The following is a 24,406-nucleotide window of genomic DNA, read 5'->3' as shown; positions in this document are numbered from 1 at the left end:
TTTATTTTATTATATATATATATATATATATATATATATATATATATATATATATATATATAGCTTCTAGTCAGACTTAACAAAGAAAGAATTCTAAATACGACGGGTTTCTCCCGGATTCTTCGGATGAACGTCGCATCTTCCTCTGTTCCTCGGGAACGAACTGGGGCGCATCGAAGCGGAAAGGACAGATATGAGAAAAACAAGAACAATAACTTAACGCGTCATAAGTGAGATTGCGCGCGCGCTTTTTGCTCCCTCCTCGTTTCCCCTTTCTTTCTTCGAAGGGGAACAGAGGAGAGAAACGCGCCACACGAAACCGCGAACACACGTCGAAAGGACGTCGCGCCGTTCCGTGTGTGTGTGTGTATGTATGCGTCTGTGTGTGTATGTATCTGTGTGTTTTTTTCTCGCGCGCGCGTTACTCTTACACGCACATAATATAATCATTTATCGTTATTTACAGGAAGCCGTCCCATCTCGCGAACGAGCTTATTTTAATAGAATTCGCTTCTCTTAGTGCCGTCGAACTATATATAGGCCCTATGCTCATATATTGACAACAGGTGTATAATATATATTTATATATTTAATATATATATATATACCTAATATGAGATTTTTCGCTATCTATTTTACAAATGCGAACAACCGCAAAACACACGGTCGAGCCCCTCTTCCTCCCTCGCGCCCACCCCTCGCGCTGCTAACCTGTCCGTCGCACGTGGGGAACTTGAGGCCGGAGGAGAACGCGCGAGAAGTCGCAGCGCGCTCCGCGCGCGATTTAGAATCGCGCGAACGACGCGTGCGCGACCGTCCGCAAACGTCTTTGTCCCTTAGCGCGCCCGTCCGCAAAATGCTGCACGAACAGATGCCTTATATACGAGCTAATATCTCTTTCTTCCCTATTTCTTCCCCTACAAAATACAAAAAGGCAGCGCGCGCGCTCGCTCGCGCGACACAGTAAAGGTCTTGGTGGTGGCCGACGACGGTCCTCATTACGGCGTGTAGGCTTTGCGTCTGTGTTAGTTGGCATTACGGTCGCGTAACGTAAACGCTGAAAGATTCTTTTTATTCTTAAACGTTATACGCATTACACAGCGGAGCCACGCTAATGAGCAGAGATGGCGGCGCGGATTCGTGAGGCATGACGACGAGGAGTCCTCTCTCTCTCTCTCTCTCTCTCTCTCTCTCTCTTTCTCTCTTTCTCACTCGCGAACTCTCTTTCCTAGGGAGACATAAAATTGTCCTCCAAAAGTGTCCTCGTTTTCGTCCTTCTTCTTTTTTCATACACTTTGTCAAGTGTGGACTTTATAGAACGTATTTATTCGGCATCTCTTTTCGAGAGCCGAAGCACGCGTGTCACGCGTTCTGATTGATATTGAAAATCGTCGGATCGAGATCGATTTGTGAGGAGGGAATGAGAGCAGGCTCGCGCGAGAGCGTCGCCATTCTCCGCGCCGCCCTGTCGGCGCGCGTGCCCCGCTGACGAGGGAAGAAGCGTCGGACAGAACTGTCACGCTGCAAACGTCAGACGCAAAGCCAGCTTGAGCTCGCGTCTCTTACGGATTACCAAGAAAGCGGCATCCATCGTGAAGCGGCCTGTCGCGGCTTCAGCTCCCGGGAACAGAGCCCGGACCCTCGTCTTCCTGTCGCCTTCCGCGCGAACACCCGCGCAGTCGATATCATGGTATGCCCAAATACGTTCCCGTCCACGTTCGGCCACCACCGCGACAGCAACAATTGGCGACGTGATTCGCAGTAGGATCCTCGTCGGCTCTCTCGCGCCACGGAACGAGTCTTATTAAATGCTTAATAGAAGATCTAAAGTACGTCAATAGAAGATTGTCGATACCGAGTGGTCTGTTTTCGCACCGACCGAAGTGAGTACCTTCGATCCACGAACCCAACCATCGCCCTTCGTACTCACGAATCCCCCGAGCACACTACTACTCGCGCGCGGCGCTCTCTTCCTAAATCTAATCTTATTGACCCAAAAGAGGAGAGTACGTCCGTCTTCCCTTTGATATATCGGCGTCCTTGCCGCCACCTTCCCCGGCCACCTTCAGTGTGTGTCACCACCGGCGGCGGGCATTAGTTTGATTTCAAGTAGCGCAAGCATATCGTGAACACGAGCGCGCGAGACGATCGTAGACGCTTCCGCATCGATACCTTCCCTTGCCTTCCCGTCATCGTGACCGCGCTCTCCTTATGGCTTTCGTGAAATTGAATTCGTCGTCTCTCACAAAGCGCCAGTCCCGTCGCGCGCTACACGAGGGTGGAGGACGTCCTCCTGTCGTTGCTCGACGGGGTCTCGGGCAGGCTCCACGCGCCGAAGGTCTCTTGCGCGTCCTCCCAGCAGCCGACGTTCTCGGGAGCATACCTCAGGTCTTGATAAGCGGCGATCCCGTCTTGAACGTGTCCGGGAACAGCCGCCCTCGGAATCCCGGCCGTGCTCTGCGCCGTTCCGCCGTAATCCCGTCTCTTCGTCAGCAGCCTCGTCGTGACGTCCGGCCGTGGACAGTCGCGCGATCGGCCGGCGAGCTCCCCCGAGCTCATGTCCGATTGCCACGGGCCGCTCGACGAGCGGGACCACATTCGGGCCGCGTCCGCCGGACTCCCGCGACTGTCCCGCCGTTGGTGGGCCAGCTCGACCAGGTCCTCGTGGCGCGACCTCGACCCTTCGCCGATCCCGCAACGGAACTCCGCGTGGCGTTGCTGCACGAGTCGCTGGTGGTCTCTGCTGGCCCTCCGCAGCTGCCGAAGCACCAGCTCGATGTACTTGAGCGCCTCGCCGTTCTCGGCCATTCGTTGTGCTCGATCCGTGACCCCGCCGTGACCTCTGTCCCGCGGCCTTGCCTGCAGCAGCCGTTCGCACTCCTCCGCCGCTATGTGACGCGCGGCCTCGTGACGGCTCTCGTAACGATCTCGAGCCCGCTGCGAGTCGGCGAGACGCGCGTCGCGCGTCCACCCCGGCGCGCTCGGCCACGCGCGCACACACCCGGGCGTCTCGAGGGCACGGCCAGGCTCGAAGGTAGTTTCAGTTAGGCCCGAGTATCGACGGTTCTAATTCGGATAGATCCCCTGGCCTCATACGTGCGTCGCTAACGTACCCACCGCGGACGTGCGCTTTACCGTCGCCATGGCGCCGTTCGGCCCGCCGGTGATGTAGTGCGCCGACAGGGGAGCCTGGAAAAATTAAGAGGTGCGATATTTCATGGCTCTTCTTGTCGATCATCGCGGCGCGCGCCGTTTCCGCCGCGGGTCTAGACGTATTTGCGTTTACGAAGAGAAAAAGAGGAAGGAAGAAAGAGCGAGAGAAAGAGAGAAAGAGATAAGGATAGATTGGGAGAGCGAGATATGCTGAGTGAGACGACAACTATTACATGGAAAATTGCTTGAATCAATCTGAAGAGCATCGATCATGAACCTTCCCACGAGAACTCAATTTCAGTTAACTATCATGTACTTTTTTTCACTCGTATAAAATCATGAGAAGTATACAATTTTGCAATACTTGGAGGCGATCATGAATCTTCTCCTCCAATGTAAACTCCTGAAAAGTGAACGTTTCCGTATATTTCCAAGATTAGATCTTTCACCTTTCACGAGTTCGCTAGGGGAAAAGATTCATGATCGACCCCTGGGATACATTAACCAGGCTGCTTGGTGAGAAATGAACGAGCTACACAACGCTGTTTGCAGATTTGCGCGTGTTATTCTTCCGAGAACACAATCGATGTCCCCGAAATGGACTACACTGAAAGAAGGATTTCGTTGTCGGAACGAAAACATCGTTTGACGCACCGTTTAACACACATGTGGTACATCCGATCATCATTTGGTTAAAGTTGAAGCAACCAAATGTTTGGCAATTGCAACCAAAAAATGTAATTGTCGCTATACGTGTGTTTTGTTTTCTCAACAATAATACATATACTTAATACAAGTAGAAACATGATGATGCCAATCAAATCATACGTATCAAATATTTTAGTTCCAAATAGAAAAATAGTCTTTTCAGTGTATTAAAATCAATTCGGAGCTTTCTACCGCGCGCTGACGTGTCTCTTAAATTGAATTTCTCATGAAAGCATATGTGCATGGAAAAAAATCGGTTGAATTAATCTGAATTCAGGATACATGAGCCAGACTGTTTGGTGAGAACTGAACGAATCGTAATTTTGGTTAAGATAACCAGACAAATTTGGTTACATGCGTTTTGGTAAAGTAACCAGGCAAGTTTGGTGTTACAACAATAAAATTATAATCACATTTTTTATTAAGAATTTTGTTACTTTTTTAGTCGTTTCTTAAAGCGTCAGTGTGTGATTATTTTACTTGAGATTAGCCAATTGATTCAATATTACATTGTATTTGAAGAACTTGCCTTTATCCTGATAAACTTTAAAACCCGGAACACCCGGATATTAAATCGTCTATCTACGTGCACACGTGTCTCTAATTTATAGATCTATTATATATTGTCTACCTTGTAACAAACGATGAGAATACTAGAATATGTGATTATAATAACCAGAAATTCTCTTAGTTCAACCAATAGTCGTTTAATCAAACATCTAACGTTAATCTAACCTGCTTTCTTCTCGCGTGTAATCATAATAATCACAGACACGTGGATGTTATTACTACACATATGCAGTAATCAAATTTTGATCGATATTATAAATGTTCTGGTTGCATATTAGAATACCTCATTGTAACAAGCAGAAAGTCTGTTTGTCTTCATCTAAACTTGCCTAACCAAACATGTCACGTTAATTCAACCAGGCTCTTTGTTCTCCGTGCAGCACCTTGCATACTTCATTTCAAAAAAAGCAAAGGTGCCTTTCAAACTTTCCAAGCTATTTCATTTAGAAGAAAAGTTTGATAAGGCAATCGTTTCTACATCAAATGGAAAAGTGTCAGTGCGGAAATTCAGATTGAAGTTCCAAGAATACTGTTCGATTTAACAAGATTTCTGATAAACTTAGACATAGTATTCTGGTAACATCAATCGGAATATTCCGGTTCGTTCATATTTCACCAGAAATTTATTTAATTGAACCAAATTTTTTTCCGTGCATGTAAAGTTTGTTGAGTAAATTTTTCTTTTCTCATATTTTAAAGAGATATTTCAAAGAGATATTTTAAAGAGATATTTCACAAAGAATAACAGTTATCGCCTCACTCTATACATGTGTTTCTTTTAATAACCAAATAATCAACTTAGTAAGTAATCAAATATTTACACAACTCCTAGTCGTCCTATATCATTCATAGTCGCATCTTATATTTAAGATTGTTTTAAATTCATTTTCATTATTTGTTGAACATCTAAAGATGAACTCAAGACAATCTTAAATATAAATGTTATGAATATCTCGAGCCTTATTTGCCGCAATTTCTAGTTGCGGCGTATAAATAGAATTTTCTTATGTTATTTGCACTTATCACATTAACTCAGTATATCACTGATTAAAAGTTTTGTCTGCAGACTATTAAATGTTTGTTATATTTCGAAATACTTGATTACTTATAAAGATACCTAATATACTTAAATGTCTAATATACTTAGACATTTATCTGTTATCATTGCGTTATGAGGCATTCTCGCCGCACACGCCTTGCGTTGCAAAACGTTTCCCTTTCTTTTAATTTTGAGTTTCTCTCTTCTCTTTCTTGAAATTTGAGATAGACGATACGACAGTGACGGAAACGTTCCGGTTTCGTAGGGCACACTTGATAGCGTGCTCAAACGAGGAAAATCGTCTACCCGAAGGGATCGGATTCTACAGAGATTTTCACATTCCATATCCAGAATAATATTAATTATATAAGAGATAATAATAATAGTATAATGAAGAGCGCGCGTGTGGAGCTTTTATCCGGTTTCTCTCCTGAGAAATCTTGAACGCGCCATTGTTTCATGTACATTTGCGCGTTTGCCAAAGTCGCGTTACCGTGAACGTTTCCGCGTACATTTAGTACGTTGTAACAACTCCATTGAAATATAAAATAGACATCTCTGGCTAATGTTTCTATCTATATCCATTAAGCTGCGCTTTAAACAGCACGAAAGATTGAATTATATAATATGGAGAGCGCCAAGCGCGAGTAATATGTGTGAGCGGAAAAAGGGCGCTATAAGCCATATTTTTTTTCTCGTCATTTTGCGAAATAAACGGATTTGCGCGCGGAAGTGCGTAATATAAATTTCAACTATGTTATCGCGCCGCTTTTTCTCGCTTAGGTGGCGAAAAATTGAAAATTTGCCGCCGTGCCGAAGTAATTAAGCGTCGCCGGGGCTTTCCCGAACGTGTGACGCATTATCGCCAACTTAAATACCGCCGCCGCGCGGTTAGCATCGCAGACGTGCAATACCTATACTGCGCATTTGGCTGAAAAGACGTTAAAAATTGAACAGGGACTGCATGCTTTGCGTCACCATTCTGTCTTTGTCTGACATTGTAAAGTGAGGATTTCAGCTTCTCTCCGCTGACTACATGTTTGCCGTGAGACGTAGCGTCTCTAGAGAGAAGACTCACACCTTGGCAGAGAAACAGAAAATAGAAAGGCGTTAGCCAATCAGATCTCGCGCTGGTAGAAAAGCAGAAACTGAGACTACCATCTAATCATCAGCGCGAGTTCTGATTGACTTCTGCCTTTCTGTTTTCTGCTTTTCTGTCGAGATGTGAATCCCCATTTAAATCTCGCCAGATGTGCCATCCGTATTTTTCTCCACGTCTTGCAATTCCCCCACATTCCTTTTCATCTCTTCTGCTATTTTGTTTCCTCAGTCAACGAGGACTTTTTCATCTCACCACGCGTCGTTAGAGAAAGACAGGTTGATGATCGTACAGCGGCCTTCTCTTTCTATATTTTTTGACGCGTTTTGACTGCAGCAGCCGTAGGGATCGCGCGGTCTATGGATATTACACGTCTATGACTCGCGTACACCGTCCATTTTTCCGCGCCTTTTGTTTCACCCAGCGTCCCAGTTGTGATCGCGCGTGACCCCAGGACGCCCAGTTAAAATCGGCCCAAATCGGACGGCTCGAAGTGGCAAAGGGAGCACGCCAATCCGCTGTATACCTTCATAGCGATCTCCGTCCCAACCCCCGCGATGCACGCGCGTGTGCAAACGCTGAAAGCACCGACAACGCGCGCATTCTTTGACGCAGCGTTGGCGCACTCTGCGGGATTAATTCGAGCTGTCGATGAAACGCGGCCGATTATTAAATCTGGGATCCTTTTGTCGCGACGCACCTCGCGTGTTGCGTCTTACGCGCGAGGGAGCACGCGCGCACAAACCGGGAACGGGACGGAAAAACAATTTGAAACGGCGCACGTGCGCAATGCGAAATTGGAATGACTACGCGGAAAAGGATTAGCGTTGCAAATAAAAGTGGCGCGTGCAGTTGCAATAGCTTCGCGATATTGACAGTTCGCCCCCTTCTTCCCCGGCCGACCTACTCCAAGTTGCACGAAGCTCCGCAACTCCGGCGGCGACGGCGGCGGTGTAACTACGTTTAGGAATTTGACATACATTCACCATTGTACCAACCTGCGGGCCCGCGCCGTTCAAGGTATTCAAGCTATTCATTCTCATTGCCTGCGTGTAGGGCGGCGGTGCTGGCGTGACTCCCGGCACGGCTGTGTGCGGCGCGTGTCGGAGCTGCTCGGCCGCTGACATTCTGTTCGTTTGCAAAGAAATGCTGGAAGTTAGACGGTAAATCGGATTTTTCCAGGAGCGTCGGAATTTAAATGGGAGATACATGGGGGACGCGCAAGACAACGACTGTACCGGATCGTCGACCGAGCTCCCGGGCCGGGTCTCTGGGTCATACAACAACAGACGGCGTGGTCATTAACGTCTTCGTTACGTGGGACGTAACGACGCCGTTTCGCCCCGGGTACCGAGTGTCCGTGATTAATAGCTGCCTCCCGACGGGTCTCATAGAAAATTGAAAGAAAGAACAGATGGCGATTATTTTCGAGATGTGTATGACATATGCCGCCAATTGTACCGATTGTCGTCGGCTGCCCCTTCGATTCTTTAACCCTTTGAACTCGCTATCCCGCCATTCATTTCAGATCTTTGGGATGTGTATATTCAAGAGAAGGCATTCTAGTTGCAAGATGCTATTTCTTAAAATCACATATTCTAAGCAAAAACATTTTACCAAAAATGTATTTCTCTTCACCTAAAAAAATATAATCTCATCCTTAGCGAAATCCACTTATGTGTGGCCTCAAGAGGAGATTCTTCTGAAACCAAAAGGAAAGTATTCCAATGGCCAAAAAAAAGCTCTAGTTGCGAGATGCTATTTCCTGTAATCTCATATTCTAAGTGAAGACTCTTACTCAAGAAGTATTGCTCGTTCAATGAAGTGATCTAATTGGAAATCTACTAGATATTTTAATTTTTTACCCTTTGAATCAAGAGGAATATGTGTTTGTTTGAACTCTCTTACTGTGAGGGAGAAATTTCTATTAAGAACAAGACTTGCAAATAAAAGACGACATTCTTCTAACTTTAAAAGCCTGCAGCAGTCGTAGTGAAGACCTCTCGCGAAAGCCGCTAAATAGGCAAAAACATTTGATGTATTTTGATCGAAATGCAGAGAGAATCGTCTTGTATTTGTGATATTTGTAATCAGGAAAAACATCCGCAAAGGGCCACAGCATTTTTTGGAGAAAAATCGCAATAAAAATAGAATTATTTGAATGAATATTCGCGGTGCAGCATTAGCTAATATTTTTATTTATTACAAATTTCCAAGGGCTTAAATGTAAAATCGAGCTCTGTAGCACCCCTGCTGCTTGTGCAAAGGAGATGCCAAAAAAAAATTTGGTGAGCAAATATAGTGTTGGCGAGGCAAAATACACGTCAAGTTGCGGATACCATGGAAAGTGTAGCGCAGCTGCACTAACTTGCAGCTGTTGCGTCCGCATGAGCGATGTATTAATATTCGCGTGTGTATGAACATATTCAATATAGCACACAGAACGCTCTCACCGCTCGAGGCCTCCAAAATCAAATCACGATTTGCTTTTGGCTTCTGCAGGGAACCTTTAAAATTATTTTCTCTTTAGTTTTAGAGAGAGAGAGAGAGAGAGAGAGAGAGAGAGAGAAAAAGAGAGAACAGAATTCTCTTGAGACAATACATAAAAATAAAAACTTCTAGGAATCTTTAGAGAACTTCGCTAAATATGAGATTATATCTTTTGGATCAGTATAATTCACAAAATTTGGAGTAAATTTTTAGTATAAAAATCACACGTAAGTTGACCTCAATTCTACTGATTTATGGAATAATTCGAAAAAGAATAAAAATTTTATAATTGTAACTTTTTATCTCTGGAAACCCAGAGTAAGCACGCCGATCTGAAAAATGTTCAAAGAGTTTCAAAGTCAATTAAAAGCACCAACGACTAACGACCTATTTCTACCAGAACAATCGAAATTACAGATTTTTTTTTATAAAAATACACAAAGGGAAAAGTGTTAATTTATTTGTTTAATATGCATGTAATCTTATATTATTTAATGAAAAAGTACTTATTTATTTTATGTAATATATCAAATAGAGATATGAAATACGCCGTTATAAACTCGAATAATTTTTTTGAAAAATTACTCAACCAGTCATTTTGATCGCTTTGATAGTGTTCTAGTGTTAAAGAAAAGTGCCTTTAGTCCTGTGTTTGCGCGACGAGGCAATTCGCGGTGCAGACGAGAGGCAACAGAGAGGTGACACGCGTATAGACCGGATCCGAATTTACTTCAACGTAGTTGCCAAAGTTCCGGCTTCGATACGGGTTCGCAGTTGCGAAAGGTCTCTCCGCGATTTCTACATCTTCGCCGGTTTCGGGCCGACAGAAACGGTGCCGGACAAAGTGCCAGACCGGAAAGTCCAGTCTCAATCAGACTTCCACCTGTCCCTCTTTTTCTCTCCCTTCCGCCGGATTTGTTCTATAACTGCATTATAACTGCGGACCCGAATCGAAGCCATAATGAGTTCGCCCCTTGATCCAGATTCTTCGACCGGAACTGAACTCCGGGAGAACCGCCGCGTCGTCTCGATTCGTATCGCCGACCTATTTGACTCGGAAGCGGTTTCGGCCTCGACGCCATATTGAAACAAAACACGTGAGATGGTCGTTGTTTGCGCTTTCTCTCCCCTCTCTCCCCGCTGCGAGAGGAAAAGGTAAACGGAAAGAAGGTGGTGAGACACGTACACGGCGAAGTGTGCCGAGTTTATCTAAACGTAACAGCGAGACGTCTCGGATCTTTATGCGCGATCGTCCTTCGCCGGCGCTGTTGTTGTATAAACGTTTTCGAAAGGGAAGCTCCTCCGAATTTAAGGAGTTTATTCATCAGATATATGTTTTCAAAGCGCTCAATTAGCGTACTTTCGGTGGAGTATCAAGAGAACTACACTGAGAAAAAAATTTACTAAATTTCAAAAAACCTTTGTTTGGATAGTACTGTGAAGATATTTGTTTAAATTAAGTAATTATTTTCTAAAATTAAATAAAGTAGTTTTAAATATAAATTTGTTTCTTTAATTTTAGAAAATAATTACTTAATTTAAACAAATATCTTCACAGTACTATCCACTCAAACGTTTTTTGAAATTTAGTAAATTTTTTTCTCAGTGTACTCATAAATTCACTATTCATTGAACGAAATTGTTTTTATATATTTGTCTCATTGTCTAAATAATAAATCTTAACTTGAAACTGATTTCATGATATTAAAAATTACTATACATTTAGTAAAAATTGTCATGTTTATGATTATTTTTACCACGTTTTATTATATTATTATTTTATTACAATATTCTCTCCGTGTATACCATAATTTAATTAAAACGGGATCAACCAAATGTTTGGAATTTGCAATGAAAGGATCTAATTATCGCTACGTGTGCTTCGCTCTCTCAATAACACATGTTCTTGACACAAATGGAAAACCTGCGATACGATTAAAAAATCATATTTACAAAAATTTTAGTTCCAAATACAAAACTAATTTTCTCCGGTGTACGGATGCGTTTCGCCGCGACGAATGTTGCATAAAATTTAGGCGCAATCCTGAACATTTCGACTTCGGGTGAATAAACTCCTTAACAGGTCGACGATTTCGAGGAGCGCAGGGGAGGGGAGCCGAGGGCGAATTCCCGATGGAGCCTGCGGGATTCGCGCGCGAATGCAGGATGAATTGAATTCGCACTCTGTTTCTCCGCGGGAATATTCCCTTTCCCCTGCTCCTCTCCTCGCCGCGGCTTGGTTTTTTAATCGTCGCGCCTCCGTAATATTTCCGAGGGAGGTGAGCGCATCGTCCTCCCCCGGGCGCGCACGGGGAGGCGAAACCGCGCACCACTCATATCTAATTTAGTCGTTCGCGACGACACATTCCCGGCACGTACGGCGCGAGATTCTCGCGCTCGGGGATGACAAGCGTCACCCGCGCCCGCTCGTAGTGTACGTAAACGGAACGTGACATCGCCTGAGGTATCCGCGGCCGATCAATGGCACGGGCCAATTATAATTAGTCCGCGGCACTCGCGCTGTCTACCACGAGCTCTCCGCACTCTCTTCCCCCCTATCTCTCTCTCTCTCTCTCTCTCCCCATTCCTCGACTATGTTGACACTTTCAGAAATTTTGGAACTTCGATGAGACGGAGTTATCTCTCGAGACTTGACATTCACGCTCTATTACATTCTCTAAGGCGGGAGCTTCCCTCTCTCGATTAGAAATCGTCACGTTCCGCGCAGTCGAGCCTTTCAGCGAAAAAGCGAGACGAATTATTCGCGTATTATTACGTCCGACGAATGAGCGCCGGAGGATTCCGTCGAATGAAATTTCACGATATTACAGTCGCCCGAGGATCGCGGCGAGGAATGTCTAATATTGATCGGATTTTATCCGGTTTTTGGTCGCAGGGTGAATTTAATTTTTTTAATTTTATTTCTCCTCCTCCCTGTCTCCCTTCCAGAATTGCTCGGGAGGGAGGGGCGATGCGATCGCAATACAGGGATATTATGCATGTCGGCTTACCTGAGGTAGGGATTGCCATACGTTGCGGAAAATCGCGGGTCGATCACCGGCGTCGTCTGCGGGGTCGAAGCGCCCAGATTGGCCGAGCTGAGGCCGATCTTTTTCGACGCCAGAATACCGCCCGACGGTATCCTGCTCAAGGACTCCCGCGACGCGCCTATGCCCTGTGTCGTCGGTGGCATATAATCGCGTGTATAGTCAACGTATGGCACGTAACCATTGTTGTTACTACCATCCTACAGAAACACATGTCACAGTCTTACCTTCAGAACAACGAACTGAACAGTTGCGTGCACGCAACGTTCGAGGCGCAAATGAACGCGACGCACGCGCTGATCTATTCTCAGATCTGCATCTGACGCGTTCGCGTCACTCTTAACACTTTGACGGACGGCTGTTGAGTGTAACTGAATTTTCCGTCACTCGGGGACCAGATGAAAAACTCGCTCATAGGAGCAGAAAGATCCCTGCAGGAGGTTTCTACTCAGCCGATTGCTCCCGGTTATCTCAACCGAGCTTTAATGCAGCTGAATGTTCAGATGAATGTTTTCGATCACAGTAACGGAGATGTTATTTCTCGTCAGCGAGTTTTTCCTCTGGCCCCCGTTCGATTACCCGAATTGAGATTCTCTTTCTGTGTACCAGCGGCTACTGTCTGCTGCAGGAAATTTGGCCGTAGTTGTGTAAGAATGATTCAACTCACATGAAATACATTTCAAGGAAAATGGAGATGAAAATTTGATAGATATAGATGGAAGTATAGATAGTATTGAAGTTCCTCGCAATCGTTCAAGAAGTCAAGCATGGTCAATTTTTTTCTTTTTATAGGTATTCATTGACAAATTTAACTCTTAAGAAATGGATAAAATATACGTAACTAATAAAAAATGATGCAACTAGCAGAAAATAAAAGTTTTTAATGAGTTTTAGGCGCCCATAAGGTTTGAATCTTCTGTTTTATGTAGAAAAAGGTATGAACTATCTATTGATAAAAACAAAACAAAAACTCGAATTTTGTAAGTTGGATTATTATTGCAGAATATCGATATATTTCTTGGTTATGAAATTTTATATATAATCATTTTTACCATCAAATTCTCTCCGTGTAGAGGAAATGTAAAGGTAGATTTACGGAATATCGATATATTTCTTGGTTATGAAATTTTATATATAATCATTTTTACCATCAAATTCTCTCCGTGTAGAGGAAATGTAAAGGTAGATTTACGGACTTGACAAACAGGATTTGATATCTATCTCTTCAGATAGCGTCCAAGCGAGTTCTCTAAGCGAGATCTGCCGGTGACGGGCAAAAAGATTTGCAAAAAATTTGGCACGTTAAGTGCGGCCGTCAAAGTGTTAATATGCGAAGCTTTCGATAAAAGAGCGCGTTCGATTACACTGAAGCGTCGAATAAACGTGCCGTGAGACACGCAAGATCGACGGTAAATCACTCACGTTATTTTTCGGCGGGAACGAGGGCTCGGTGTAATCAGCGCTGTAACGATAACCCAGCGGATTCGGCACCGGTCCGGCAAGAGCCAAGGCGTTCACCCCCCTCGTACTTCCTTCGCCTTCGCTGTCAAGAGCTGTGACACTTTCTGCGTTGCTGACACTGGATCCCGCTCGAATGTCCGCTTTGACATCCGAGAGGTTACTGCTCCTGTCGCTTTCTCTGTATCGATCGGCATTGGAGTCGGTTTCCTCTGTGTAGACAAGAAAGAAAAGCTTGAGATCGATGCACATGTGTGAGCACATCCTGAATTTTAATACGTTGACTACCACAGGGTTCTCACGAGAGCTTAACGCCAATTTTTTCTCTTTTGCAGTTCCTTAAAAAAGATGGTGCTAGTGTCACCAATTTCCAAAAATTTCTAGGTATAGTGTGATAATTATGTAATATTGGCGCTTTAAAAGATGTTCGTATATTACACGGAAAAAAAGGTTTGGTTGAATTAACCGAATATCTGGTCGAATATGAACGATCCAGAAATTCCGATTGAAGTAACCCGAATTCTGTTTAAGTCAACCAAAAATCTTGTTAATTTTAATAGAATTCGGGTTATTTCGGGTTATTTATAATCGGAATTTCTGGATTGTTCATATTCGGTTGATATTTGGTTGATTTAACCAAACCTTTTTTTCCGTATGGCTACTTGGAAGTATTTTTGCTCGTGCTGTTATGGAAATACGTGATAGTGCTATCCTTAGTAAAGGAAAAGATAGTTAAATAATAATGACAAAAATTTCGATTCTTTAAGTATTCAAAATGTTACATGAAAAGTTTCATCGCGATTCAGAGATAAAAATTTAAAAGTCAGAATAATAATACAATATAATATAAGACAAACTATAAAAAGATTACGTTAAAGTAAAAATATGTTGTTATTTATTCAAATGTATCGCACGTTTATATGCATTGAGAGAAGAAATATCTAAAAAATAAGAGATATTTATTTGATGAGTGCTAATAATATATTTGCTTGTACTAATATACACATTTTCACATTGAGAAAAATTTCCTTTTGGATGAGAAAATATATATTTTCCTAAAACCGTGGTTTTCTTTTTATGAAAGCAACTATTTATTCTATTTAAACAAAAGAATTTATATTGATGTTATTAGTACTCACTAAATAAATATATTCTATATTTCAGATATTTTATCTCTCAGTTTATAGATATAGTTATATATACATGTATACAATATGGCGCCTGCAAAAGTGTTTATGTATCACATGTTTATGTAATATGTAATATGACAGTCAGTATACTAAGGATGTATTGCTTATATCTTAGAAATAATGTAATGATTTTAGAAAAATTATAGATTAGCTTATATTGAATTTAAAAATAACTCAAATAATTAGAAATTAAATTGAGATTAATTCAGAGCTTGGATCAAAAGTTATTTCACTTTGAAGTGTAAGCTCCAACAAACATGATGACGTGAAATAATCTAATAATGACGTATTTCTGACGTTAGAGACGTCATTTGACGGAATTCTGCCTATTTGAAAGTATTTTTGCTCATGCTGTTATGGAAATATATTATAGTGTAAAGGAAAAAATAATACGTTTATATGTTAAAATAGAAATATTTCTAATCTCCAGTGAGTTTTTACAGGGATTATACATCTATACGGGCAATACATCTTTAAGACATTCGTGCGATGAGAATTTGAATTGGAATTGGCTGTGCGATTCACCGACAATTCTATTCGCGCGGAACGTCAGTTGGCGAACAAAGTGCGCGTGTTTGTGTGTTAGAACTATTGAAGTTGATTACTTACGCATATCGGTCTCCTGAGCCTGCGCCGTCCGCGGTCGTGGCTGCTTAATACGATCGCGACATTGTAGAATGAGTATGACTATTACGCCAATTAGGACCACGCAGACAACCAGCCCGACGATGATCAAAATCAGCTGCCAATCGACTGGAATCAACGCTGAGCGTCACGCCTAGTTAAAATCTCGTTTGCCAAATGAAGAGCAACGCGCGCTGCCTACTCGCTAACGTATCGCGCATTTCGCCTCAGAAGTGTTCGAAAAACAATCGGGCTCGCCAGGAGCGACAATTGTATACACACGTTCGATTTTATATTTGTCTCGTTACTCAATTATTTGTATCAGAATAAACGCGACGTTTTTACACGGGAGCGCAATATTTGTATCGTTGATGTTTATTCTATTTCTCATCTCTGCTTCTATTTCCTATTTATTCGTGTATTTTTCAAGCGGAAGAGTATTTTGCGACGCGATACTCGGAAGAGATACTTCGATAACGTTTCTTGACAAGTCGACACGCTTTAATTCTTTAATGGAGCCGAGTTGACGGGAGATCCACACGAGAAAAAAAAAAAAAGAAAGAAAAACAAAACGCATAGTTTTATACCGACGATAAATCGACGCTCTCCGGAATTAAATAGCGCGAAACGGCTGTAATTAAACACGACCCGGCCAGTGCCGTAATGTTTGATGTAACGCACGCTGAAGTTATTAACAGCGGGACATTTATCGAGGGCGATTATTTGATCGCGGTGGCGATTAAAGTAGTTTGCAAATCATTAACCGGAGAGCTGTCTGTGCAAATGAGCTGACCTAGAATCCCTCTGATCTTTTAGAAGCGCGAGGAGCGACAAAGCGTTTCGCCACGGCTGCATTACCCCAGCAAATTGTGATCTCCCGGGGCACTGTGAAGCGCGCAAAAGAGAGGAGGATTTAAATCATTGCGAGAGGGGATTTAAATTATTGCGTAAAATTAAAAAAGCGGGTGGGCAGGGAGGGGAGAAAAAAGCATCTTGTTTGGTTTCCGCGCACGGAAAACCTATTTGCGATTGCAATGGACGTCGCGTTGTAAAAACGAAATATCAATTCATAGGTATGAATCATGGTCGCGTTTTAACACACTTCTTACTGATGCTCCAAATATCACGGCAATAATAAATGGCTATTGGTGTTGATACAATAGGTATACTGAGAGAAAAACCATCGGAAGAAATAAGAAATATTTATTCGATGAACAAAATATTTACTTGTGCTACTTATTTTTACATAGAAAAAGATTTTTCTCAAATATTATATGTATGTTTACAAAGAATATTTATAAAAAATTATAATATATAAATAATATAAAGAGAAAAAAAAATATATAAATAATATATAAATAAAAAAATATTTATAAGTATTTATAAATATAATTTATATATTTTTTAATAAAAACGGTTACTTTTCGTGAAAGTACGGTGTTTTTTTAATTAGAATTGCAATTAATGAGTTAGAAAGCAATTGTGTATTCTGTGTTAAACAAAGTACAAAGATGTGAAAATTATTAGAATAATTTTGACCTCTTTATTATAGAAAATAAAGAAATCAAAATTATTCTAATAATTTTCACATCTCTGTTCTAATTTAGATTTCTAAAATCTAATTTAGATTTACAAAGTATATTATTAGTATATAGTAAATGAATATTTTTCATTATTCAGATACTTTTTCTCTCAGTGTATATATGAGACTTTATAATTTATGAAATTCCACGAAATATTCAAATGTATCTCTTTTATCGTCTAATTGTCGAGCGCACGCGAGATATTTGCGTATCTCGTTGTGAATATATTGGTATAAAAAAAGAAAGACGATCTGGCAATATTTCATTATCTAATCATCTATGTATATTTTAGCACTTTAAGTCTGCCCGGAAAACTGAATCGATTTATCTATAGCCTCTAATCTGAGTCGATTTATACTTGCTTCTATGAATATACCGTGCAAAATACGACGAATATATACACAAATTTGTCATGTTATCGTTGTCACGTAATCATGTTATCGTAATGTTATCAACACTTCGTTGTCAACGAGCGCGCTTGTAACATATCCCCGGTGTATGTACAAGAAACTCTGCTTTCGCTGTCTTACTTTTCGACGACGGACTCGTTCATCGCATTAAGATCTATTTTCCTTCAACGCGAGTGTGCCGCGTCGTAAGAGAAGAAAAAAATCATTTTTCTTCCGTGCAGAGGTCCGTAGTCCGTTGAAATTTAATACCATGAAACGCGAGAGAGGCCGCAGCAAAGCGGACAGACACTCTACACGCGCGTGTGTGTAAGGTGCATTTGTTCTCGTCCACTTAAACCGTCCGTTCCACGAGCAAACACGACTTCTCGTGATCGTTAATATCGCCGTGTGATGCCGTCCTCGTAAAATTAAGACCTCTCTGCTCCCAATGTGACGTCTCGCAGTCGCGACGACCCGTTCTCTCTCTTTTCGAGCCGCTCCGCGGAAGTGGCGCGATCGCGGATTACGATCGCACGTCCCGATCGACATCCTCAGGACGCGCGTCCGAATTGTCAAACGACCGACTCGGGGAACGTTAAAGATAGAGAGTGTCCTTGAATTGCGCGGAACGGAGCGCGATCGATGTGCATTGCTCTCCCGAGGAATATTTTACACCCCACTTATACGCCGCTATTATTAGAGGAGAGCCGGAGGGGGGAGGAGAGGGATCGGTGTTTTGTTTTTAGCGCGCGCGCGACACTAACACGCTTACACGCGACTCGCCGCGGACGAATATCGAGTGGCACGAACTCCGATAGTTCAGCCTTTCGTTATATAGCGTCATTGTTCACGGCGACATTAGCACACGTGAGCGCCCGCACTCCGCTTTTATTCATGTAAACAATATTGCAAGCACGGTCCGTCGGCGAGTCGGCCTCTCTGCCGGGGCGAGACGCGTGAATTATTCTCATTAGCTAACTTGATAAGACGCCGCCGCCTCGTCGAAAGGAATTTTCTCATGTCGTCGCACTCCGGTTTGACTCGACTAATGGCGTCTCCTCAGCGAATTTCCGTGTATGGGCCTGAGCACAAAGATTGTCGCAATCTTTTACAACAGTATCGTAGACACTGTCGGTGTCGAAAGTCAACGCACAAGGATTAGCGCACTGAGAGAAAAATGTATGATATTTGGAACTACAATGGCATAGTAAAAAGATAGTTTATTATAGTTAGGAATATAATTTTTATAGTAAATGTTACCATAATATTTGTAATATTTACAATATAAGCATAGTATAACTGACCCGTGTAAAATTTTTACCAAGAATTATAATTATTTGAAATAAAAAACATAGTAAGGTAGCAAATATTGAATGGTAAGAGAAATTAACTATTTTATATAGTCAACACAATTGGAATATTTGGCAAATATAGGTACATGTAACTATATTCCCAAAGGTGCTTTATCATATATATAGAGTAATAAGATGGTGACTATAAATCTGTGTTCATTCTACTATATCTTCATATTTAGATGAACTATAAATATATGTTTGAGGCCAAAACGAACTATAAAATATAATGAGATTATAGTTATTCCAACTATTTTTTTCTCTCAGTGCGTAGACGTATATTGTATCAAATATAATTAGACGACACAATTGATGCAGCATACGTCTACGTCAATCCTTGTGCGTTGACTTCCGACATCGATTTACGTCTACGACATTGTCGGAAACGATTGCTTCAACTTCAACTCCAATATTTGGCTCCAGGCCTCTCTAAGAGTTATGCCCCAACGCCATTATTCTGATTTATGATGTATTTCGAGAGTAAAGTCATGGAAAATTCCAAGACACGTTCCAAAAAATCACAAGGTCCGAACTTGTTCGAACACGTCTTTCGGAAACGATTGCGACAATCTTTGCGCTCAGGCCTTGTCGCGTGAACTCCATCGGTCACGTATCGATTCTGTCGATAGTAATCGATTGTCTCGAGTGCACCGCGGCGCTGTATGGTGACGCAGCGGTGCGTGGCCGAACCGCGACTTCCCGCGTCCTTTTCATCTGTCTTGCCGCGAGTTCCGCGTCCTTTTTACCCGTCCCGGGTGGATTTCGCGCGCGACGAACACCGACAGTGTCGAATTCAACGACGGCGGTCGTCTTGGTCTATTAATCGGCGCGCGATCAATCCGTCTCGTCGATATTCGTGGTCGACTTCCCTCGCGTTTCCCTCACCGAATTCGCCAATTAAGGTAAGAGCCGTCTTTATTATACGGATTTCGCAGTCGTTTTCATGCGTGCTAAGAGCGCTGGAAGTGTCGAGAATCGCGTCAGATGGCGGTTTCAGTCTATTAATTAGCGCGCGCGCGAACGCGATTAATGTGTCTCGTCGATATTCGTGATCGCCCCTTCCGAACCTGTCATTACAGATAACATTCCTCTCTATTACACTGGCAGAAAAAGAAATATCTAAGAAATAGTAAATATTTATATTCGTGGTGGATATCACACACGCAATAACATATTTACTTGTACTAATATAAAACATTTGTCAAGTGAGAAAATATACATTTTCTTAAAACTTTGAGAAAACCTTAGCTTGTCATGAAAACAATTGTTCATCCTATTTAAATAAAAAAGTTGATATCTAAGTAAATACGCTAGTATCCACGAATAGATATTTACTATTTCTCTGACATTTTTCTTCTTTATGCGCATCTTGTGTATTTCACAGCCGTTTGCTCGTTTGAAGAATGTCAAAAGCGCTGAACGTGTCGAAAATCGTCGTGTCCAACGACGAGCTTCGTGTATATTAATTGGCGCGACCGTAATTAATATGTTCCGTCGATATTTGCGATCGATGCTCATCCCTTCCTCCCACAAGCTCGCCAATACAAGTAAGACCACCTGCGTTACACGCATTCCGCGGGTTTCACAATTGTTCGCTCGTTCGCCGAGCGTCGGAAATGTTAAAAATCGTGTTACACGTCGATTTCGATGTCTTAATTGGCGCGCGCAACCGCGGTTAATCACTCGACTAGCGAATTTTCCTGCGCGCCAAATTGAAGGGTCACGTGACCGCGCTTGAACCGCGCTTTAGTCAGAGCGGCATGGCGTCGGTCGCGTCGCGATCGCTTTGCGTTTCCGCATCCTCTTTGCCCTTCCCGGGCGAGCTCCGCGCGCGGACGAGTGTCGAGAGTGTCGAATCTGTAGTAACGCGCGATCGTCTGAGTGTATTAATTGGCGCGTGTAGACGCAATTAACGCTTCTCGTCGACATTCGTGATCGGTATTCGCCCTTCTGTCCTTCCGAGTCAATGTAAATAAAATTTGAGAGTGCAAAGGACCGCGTCGCATGTCAGTTTCGATATGTAAATCAGCTCGCGCAACCGCAATTAATCATCCACCTGGCGGATTTTCCTGCGCGTCAAATTGAGGGGTCACGTGACCGTCTTTGAATCGACTGTTTGCCCGCGCCTCACTTACTGCGACATGGCGTTAGTGTACGCGTTCGAGTCGCGATCGCTCCGCGTTTCGCGTCCTCTTTGCCTTTCTCGGGCGAGCTTCGTCTGAGTGTATTCATTCGCGTGTGCAGCCGCAATTAACGCTTCTCGCCGACATTCGTGATCGACGTTCGCCCCTCTGTTCCCCCGAGTCAATGTAAATAAAATTTATCTGGGTCCACTTAACGCTGTAAATACTTCGATGTCTATCCGTCACTCGAAACAATTAGGGGCTGAGCAATAAAAGCAATAAGGAATAGGGAATCGAGAATAGAGAACAGGAAACAGAGAATAGGAAACAGTTCAATATTAAAGCATAAAACCTAATTCATCAACACAGAACAGAGGAACGGAGGAATAGCTATGTTTCTTGTTTTTAGTATTTCTTATTCCTTATTCTCTGTTCCCTGTTCCGTATTCCTTTTATTGTAAATCAGCCCGCACGACCGCGATTAATCATTCACCTGGCGGATTTTCCTGCGCGCCAAATTGAGGAGTCACGTGACCGTCTTTGAATCGACTGTTTGCCCGCGCTTCAGTTATTCACTTACTGCGACATGGCGTCAGTGTACGCGTTCGAGTCGCGATCGCTCCGCATTTCCGCGTCCTCTTTGCCTTTTTCGGGCGAGCTTCGCGCGCGGACGAGTGTCGGAGGTGTCGAATCTAGTGACACGCGATCGTCTGAGTGTATTAATTCGCGTGTGCAGCCGCAATTAACGCTTCTCGCCGACATTCGTGATCGGTGTTCGCCCCTCTGTCCCCCCGAGTCAATGTAAGTAAAATTTGTCTGGGTCCACTTAACGCTGTAAATACTTCGATGTCTATCCGTCACTCGAAACAATTACAACGAAAAACCTAACTCTGTATCACGCATGTCCCGCGAGTTTCAGTCTCGCTTTTGCTCGTTTGATGTGTATTGAGAGCGCCGAAACAGTCGCGTCACACGACGGAATCGGCGTGTTAATTAGCGCGTACGACGATTAATCCATCTCGCCGATGCTTACAAAAGTCCCTTCTCGCGAAAATCCGTCTGTATCGCGCGCGTTCCGCGAATTTCGCAGCACGTTTTCGTTCCACGGGTGCCGTGAGAATGCCGAGTGTGTGAAGGATCGCGTCGTCATGTCGGTCTCGATGTGTAAATCAGCCTGCACGATCGCGGATTGATCACCCACCTGGCGGATTTTCCTGCGCGTCCAATTGAGGGGTCACGTGATCGCCTTTGAATCGCCATTGTTTACCCGCGCTTCAGTTACTCACTTATCGCGACATGGCGTCTGTGTGCGTGGTCGAGTCGCGATCGCTCCGTGTTTCCGCGTCCTCTATATCCTTCTCGGGCGAGCTTCGCGCCACGGACGAGTGTCGGGAGTGTCGAACCTAGTGACGCGCGACCGTCGTGGTGTATTATTTCGGCCGGACAGCGTCAGTGCTCGTGTCTCGCGTCTGACGATCGGCGTGTCGCCGTCGTGTTCCCTTATAGAAATTTAATACTAATAAGTGATAATTTAGCCAGTGAAAATTACTAGTTTACTGGCCAATTTTATTACTGGCCAATTTATTACAGCCAGTGATATTTTTCTATAAGGATTGTAAGAACCGTAGACCCTTTCGAAGCCGTGTTAAAGTACGCGAGTCGTGTATCCTGCAACGCTCGTCCGCCTAATTGATTCCATGGACGTCATTCCGCATTGGGAGCATCGGAAAAGGAGCATCCAGGAACTGCTACAACGACTAACCGGCTGGCGCGATCCCCCTCTCCCCTCTGCAGCGTCGACGAGACAACAGTATGTGTGAGTCTTGTGTCAGATTTAAGCGGGAAGCACACGCTCTTGCATAAAGACATAATGCACAACGCACAAGATAATTAACCAATCAGAATCCTCATTTCTATTGCCACGATGAAACTGAAGGACTCTGATTGATCAATTTTCTTATGCGTTGTGCATTATGCCTTTATGCAAGAGTGTGTGCTCCTCGCTTTATGCTGCAATTCTAAGCAGAATCGTAAGTCTCGTAACTTGATCTCGTAAAATCCGTCAGAACTTATGAGTAGATTTACAAGTCTATGCAATATCATATGTCGTATAATTACTCGATATAAATATCTACGATATTATAAATATCTACGATTTCATGTAATTTATGATATTTACAAATGATTGTACGACATATGATATTGCATAGACTTGTAAATCTACTCGTAAGTTACTCTGACGAATTTTGCGAGAACAAGTTACGAGAACAAGAACGACTTATGATTCTGCTTAGAATTGTAGCATTACATTTCTCATAATAACAACGCCACAACGTGGAATCGCGGCGTCGGATGTTCCTATATATGGATGTTACATGTATGTTCTGTTGATCGCGTCACGGACGTAGCGACACTTCTCGCCGCGGATGCAAAGATTCTTCGAAAGATCAGGAAGATCGATACATGATAAGAAATTAATTTTTAAGCGAACGCGAGAAAGCGCGACTCGACTGGAGGCTCGACTATAATAATAAGCGGAGCAAGCTAGGCGTAAGTTGGAGCAAGTAATAAGAATAATTTATTTCGCTTACGCGCCTATACTCTAACTCTCTTATACAGGAAGTATTTCTCTCAAGTAAGAGAAATACTTCCAGAGTAAGGAGGTTAAAGCACAGGCGCGTAAGCGAAATAAATTATTTTTATTTCTTACTATAACTTGCGTCAAACTTACTCTGCGTATTATACATAAGCTTTGAAAGAGGGCGTGCAAAAATAGCCGGATGATAAGACCTTTTTCCTCTCTCTCTCTCTCTCTCTCTCTGATTGATTAGAAATAATAGGGCTTATTTATAGCGGTTATTCGAGAAACGTAATTAAATATATCTAATCCCGAGGCGTGTCGCGAAAGTCACGGAGGCAATATCGAAGCGGTCATTGAGAGATTCTTGGCGGAGACGTCACGTCGCCTCTCGACAAGAAATATCGCTCGCTATTTGCTAAGCAACTGTTTATTGTCGCACGTCTTATGCAGGCGAGCTTCTTCGAGCAGAGGGTTTATTAGAGCAGCAGATAAGGCGCGATCCTGAGAAGGGCGATACTTTAACGGCGTGTATAAACTTACTGTGTGCCGTCAGCTTGATTATGACGGAATCCGTGCCGAAGCTGTTCGTGACCGTGCAGTTGTAATCTCCGAAGTACGTCGATATGGGATCCAGGAGGGTGACAGTGCTGATTACCCTCTCGGCCGTGTATTCCTCCTGCACGTAGAACGGCGTATTGTTCGACGTGAAATTGAGCTCGCGACCGGCGAAGCTCCACACCACCGACTCCGCTTTTGGCACAGATATCGCGGTGCACTTAACCTGCACACAAATCGGGCGAAATGGCGGTGAAATAGAGAGGAGGGGCAAAAAAAAGATAAAGAGTCCCGCGGTTAAGCGGCAGTCGTGCATCGCGGCCACCTCGCGCTCGCCCCGTTTTCCGTATCTCGTCAATCCGGTCGATTCGCGCCTGTCTCTCCTGAAAGTGTTTCAAGCATCGGTTAGGGTGGAGAGAAAGAGACAGAGGTGGATTGGGAGGGG

General features: G+C 43.3%; 3 protein-coding genes across 6 annotated transcripts in view; 1 reads left to right on the top strand and 2 right to left on the bottom strand.

Annotated features, from left to right (window-relative positions):
• Nucleotides 1–25: 25 nt before the first annotated feature.
• On the bottom strand, nucleotides 26–2,902 carry LOC116845163. Its single transcript, XM_032817544.1, has one exon. The coding sequence runs from the start codon at nucleotides 2,806–2,808 to the stop codon at nucleotides 2,269–2,271; it is 540 nt and encodes a 179-aa protein (XP_032673435.1). The 5' UTR covers nucleotides 2,809–2,902; the 3' UTR covers nucleotides 26–2,268.
• Nucleotides 2,903–3,046: 144 nt separating this feature from the next.
• Nucleotides 3,047–24,406, bottom strand: part of LOC116845162 (irregular chiasm C-roughest protein-like) — a 323,432-nt gene continuing 302,072 nt past the window's right edge. For 2 of the 4 annotated variants that reach the window (XM_032817543.1, XM_032817540.1), the window contains 6 exons: nucleotides 23,947–24,187; nucleotides 15,364–15,519; nucleotides 13,529–13,776; nucleotides 12,071–12,306; nucleotides 7,556–7,697; nucleotides 3,047–3,189 (listed from right to left, as the gene is read on the bottom strand). In XM_032817543.1, coding sequence (XP_032673434.1) covers nucleotides 3,091–3,189; nucleotides 7,556–7,697; nucleotides 12,071–12,306; nucleotides 13,529–13,776; nucleotides 15,364–15,519; nucleotides 23,947–24,187 — 1,122 coding nt within the window. In that variant the 3' untranslated portion in view covers nucleotides 3,047–3,090. The remainder of the gene's footprint in view (nucleotides 3,190–7,555; nucleotides 7,698–12,070; nucleotides 12,307–13,528; nucleotides 13,777–15,363; nucleotides 15,520–23,946; nucleotides 24,188–24,406) is intronic. The other 2 variants (XM_032817542.1, XM_032817541.1) reach the window with 2 other exon arrangements.
• The window catches only part of LOC116845164, a 414,324-nt gene continuing 411,972 nt past the window's right edge, over nucleotides 22,055–24,406 (top strand). The window contains exon 1 of the transcript XR_004378198.1: nucleotides 22,055–22,635. The gene's annotated coding sequence lies outside the window, so the exon portion shown is untranslated. The remainder of the gene's footprint in view (nucleotides 22,636–24,406) is intronic.

The sequence above is a fragment of the Odontomachus brunneus genome, unplaced genomic scaffold, assembly GCF_010583005.1.
Source record: "Odontomachus brunneus isolate Ranch 3 - 2012 unplaced genomic scaffold, Obru_v1 Obru_scaffold_049, whole genome shotgun sequence".
Lineage (NCBI taxonomy): Eukaryota > Metazoa > Arthropoda > Insecta > Hymenoptera > Formicidae > Odontomachus > Odontomachus brunneus.
The sequence above is the reverse complement of the archived record's forward strand: the minus strand, read 5'-3'. Positions and strand labels throughout refer to the sequence as shown.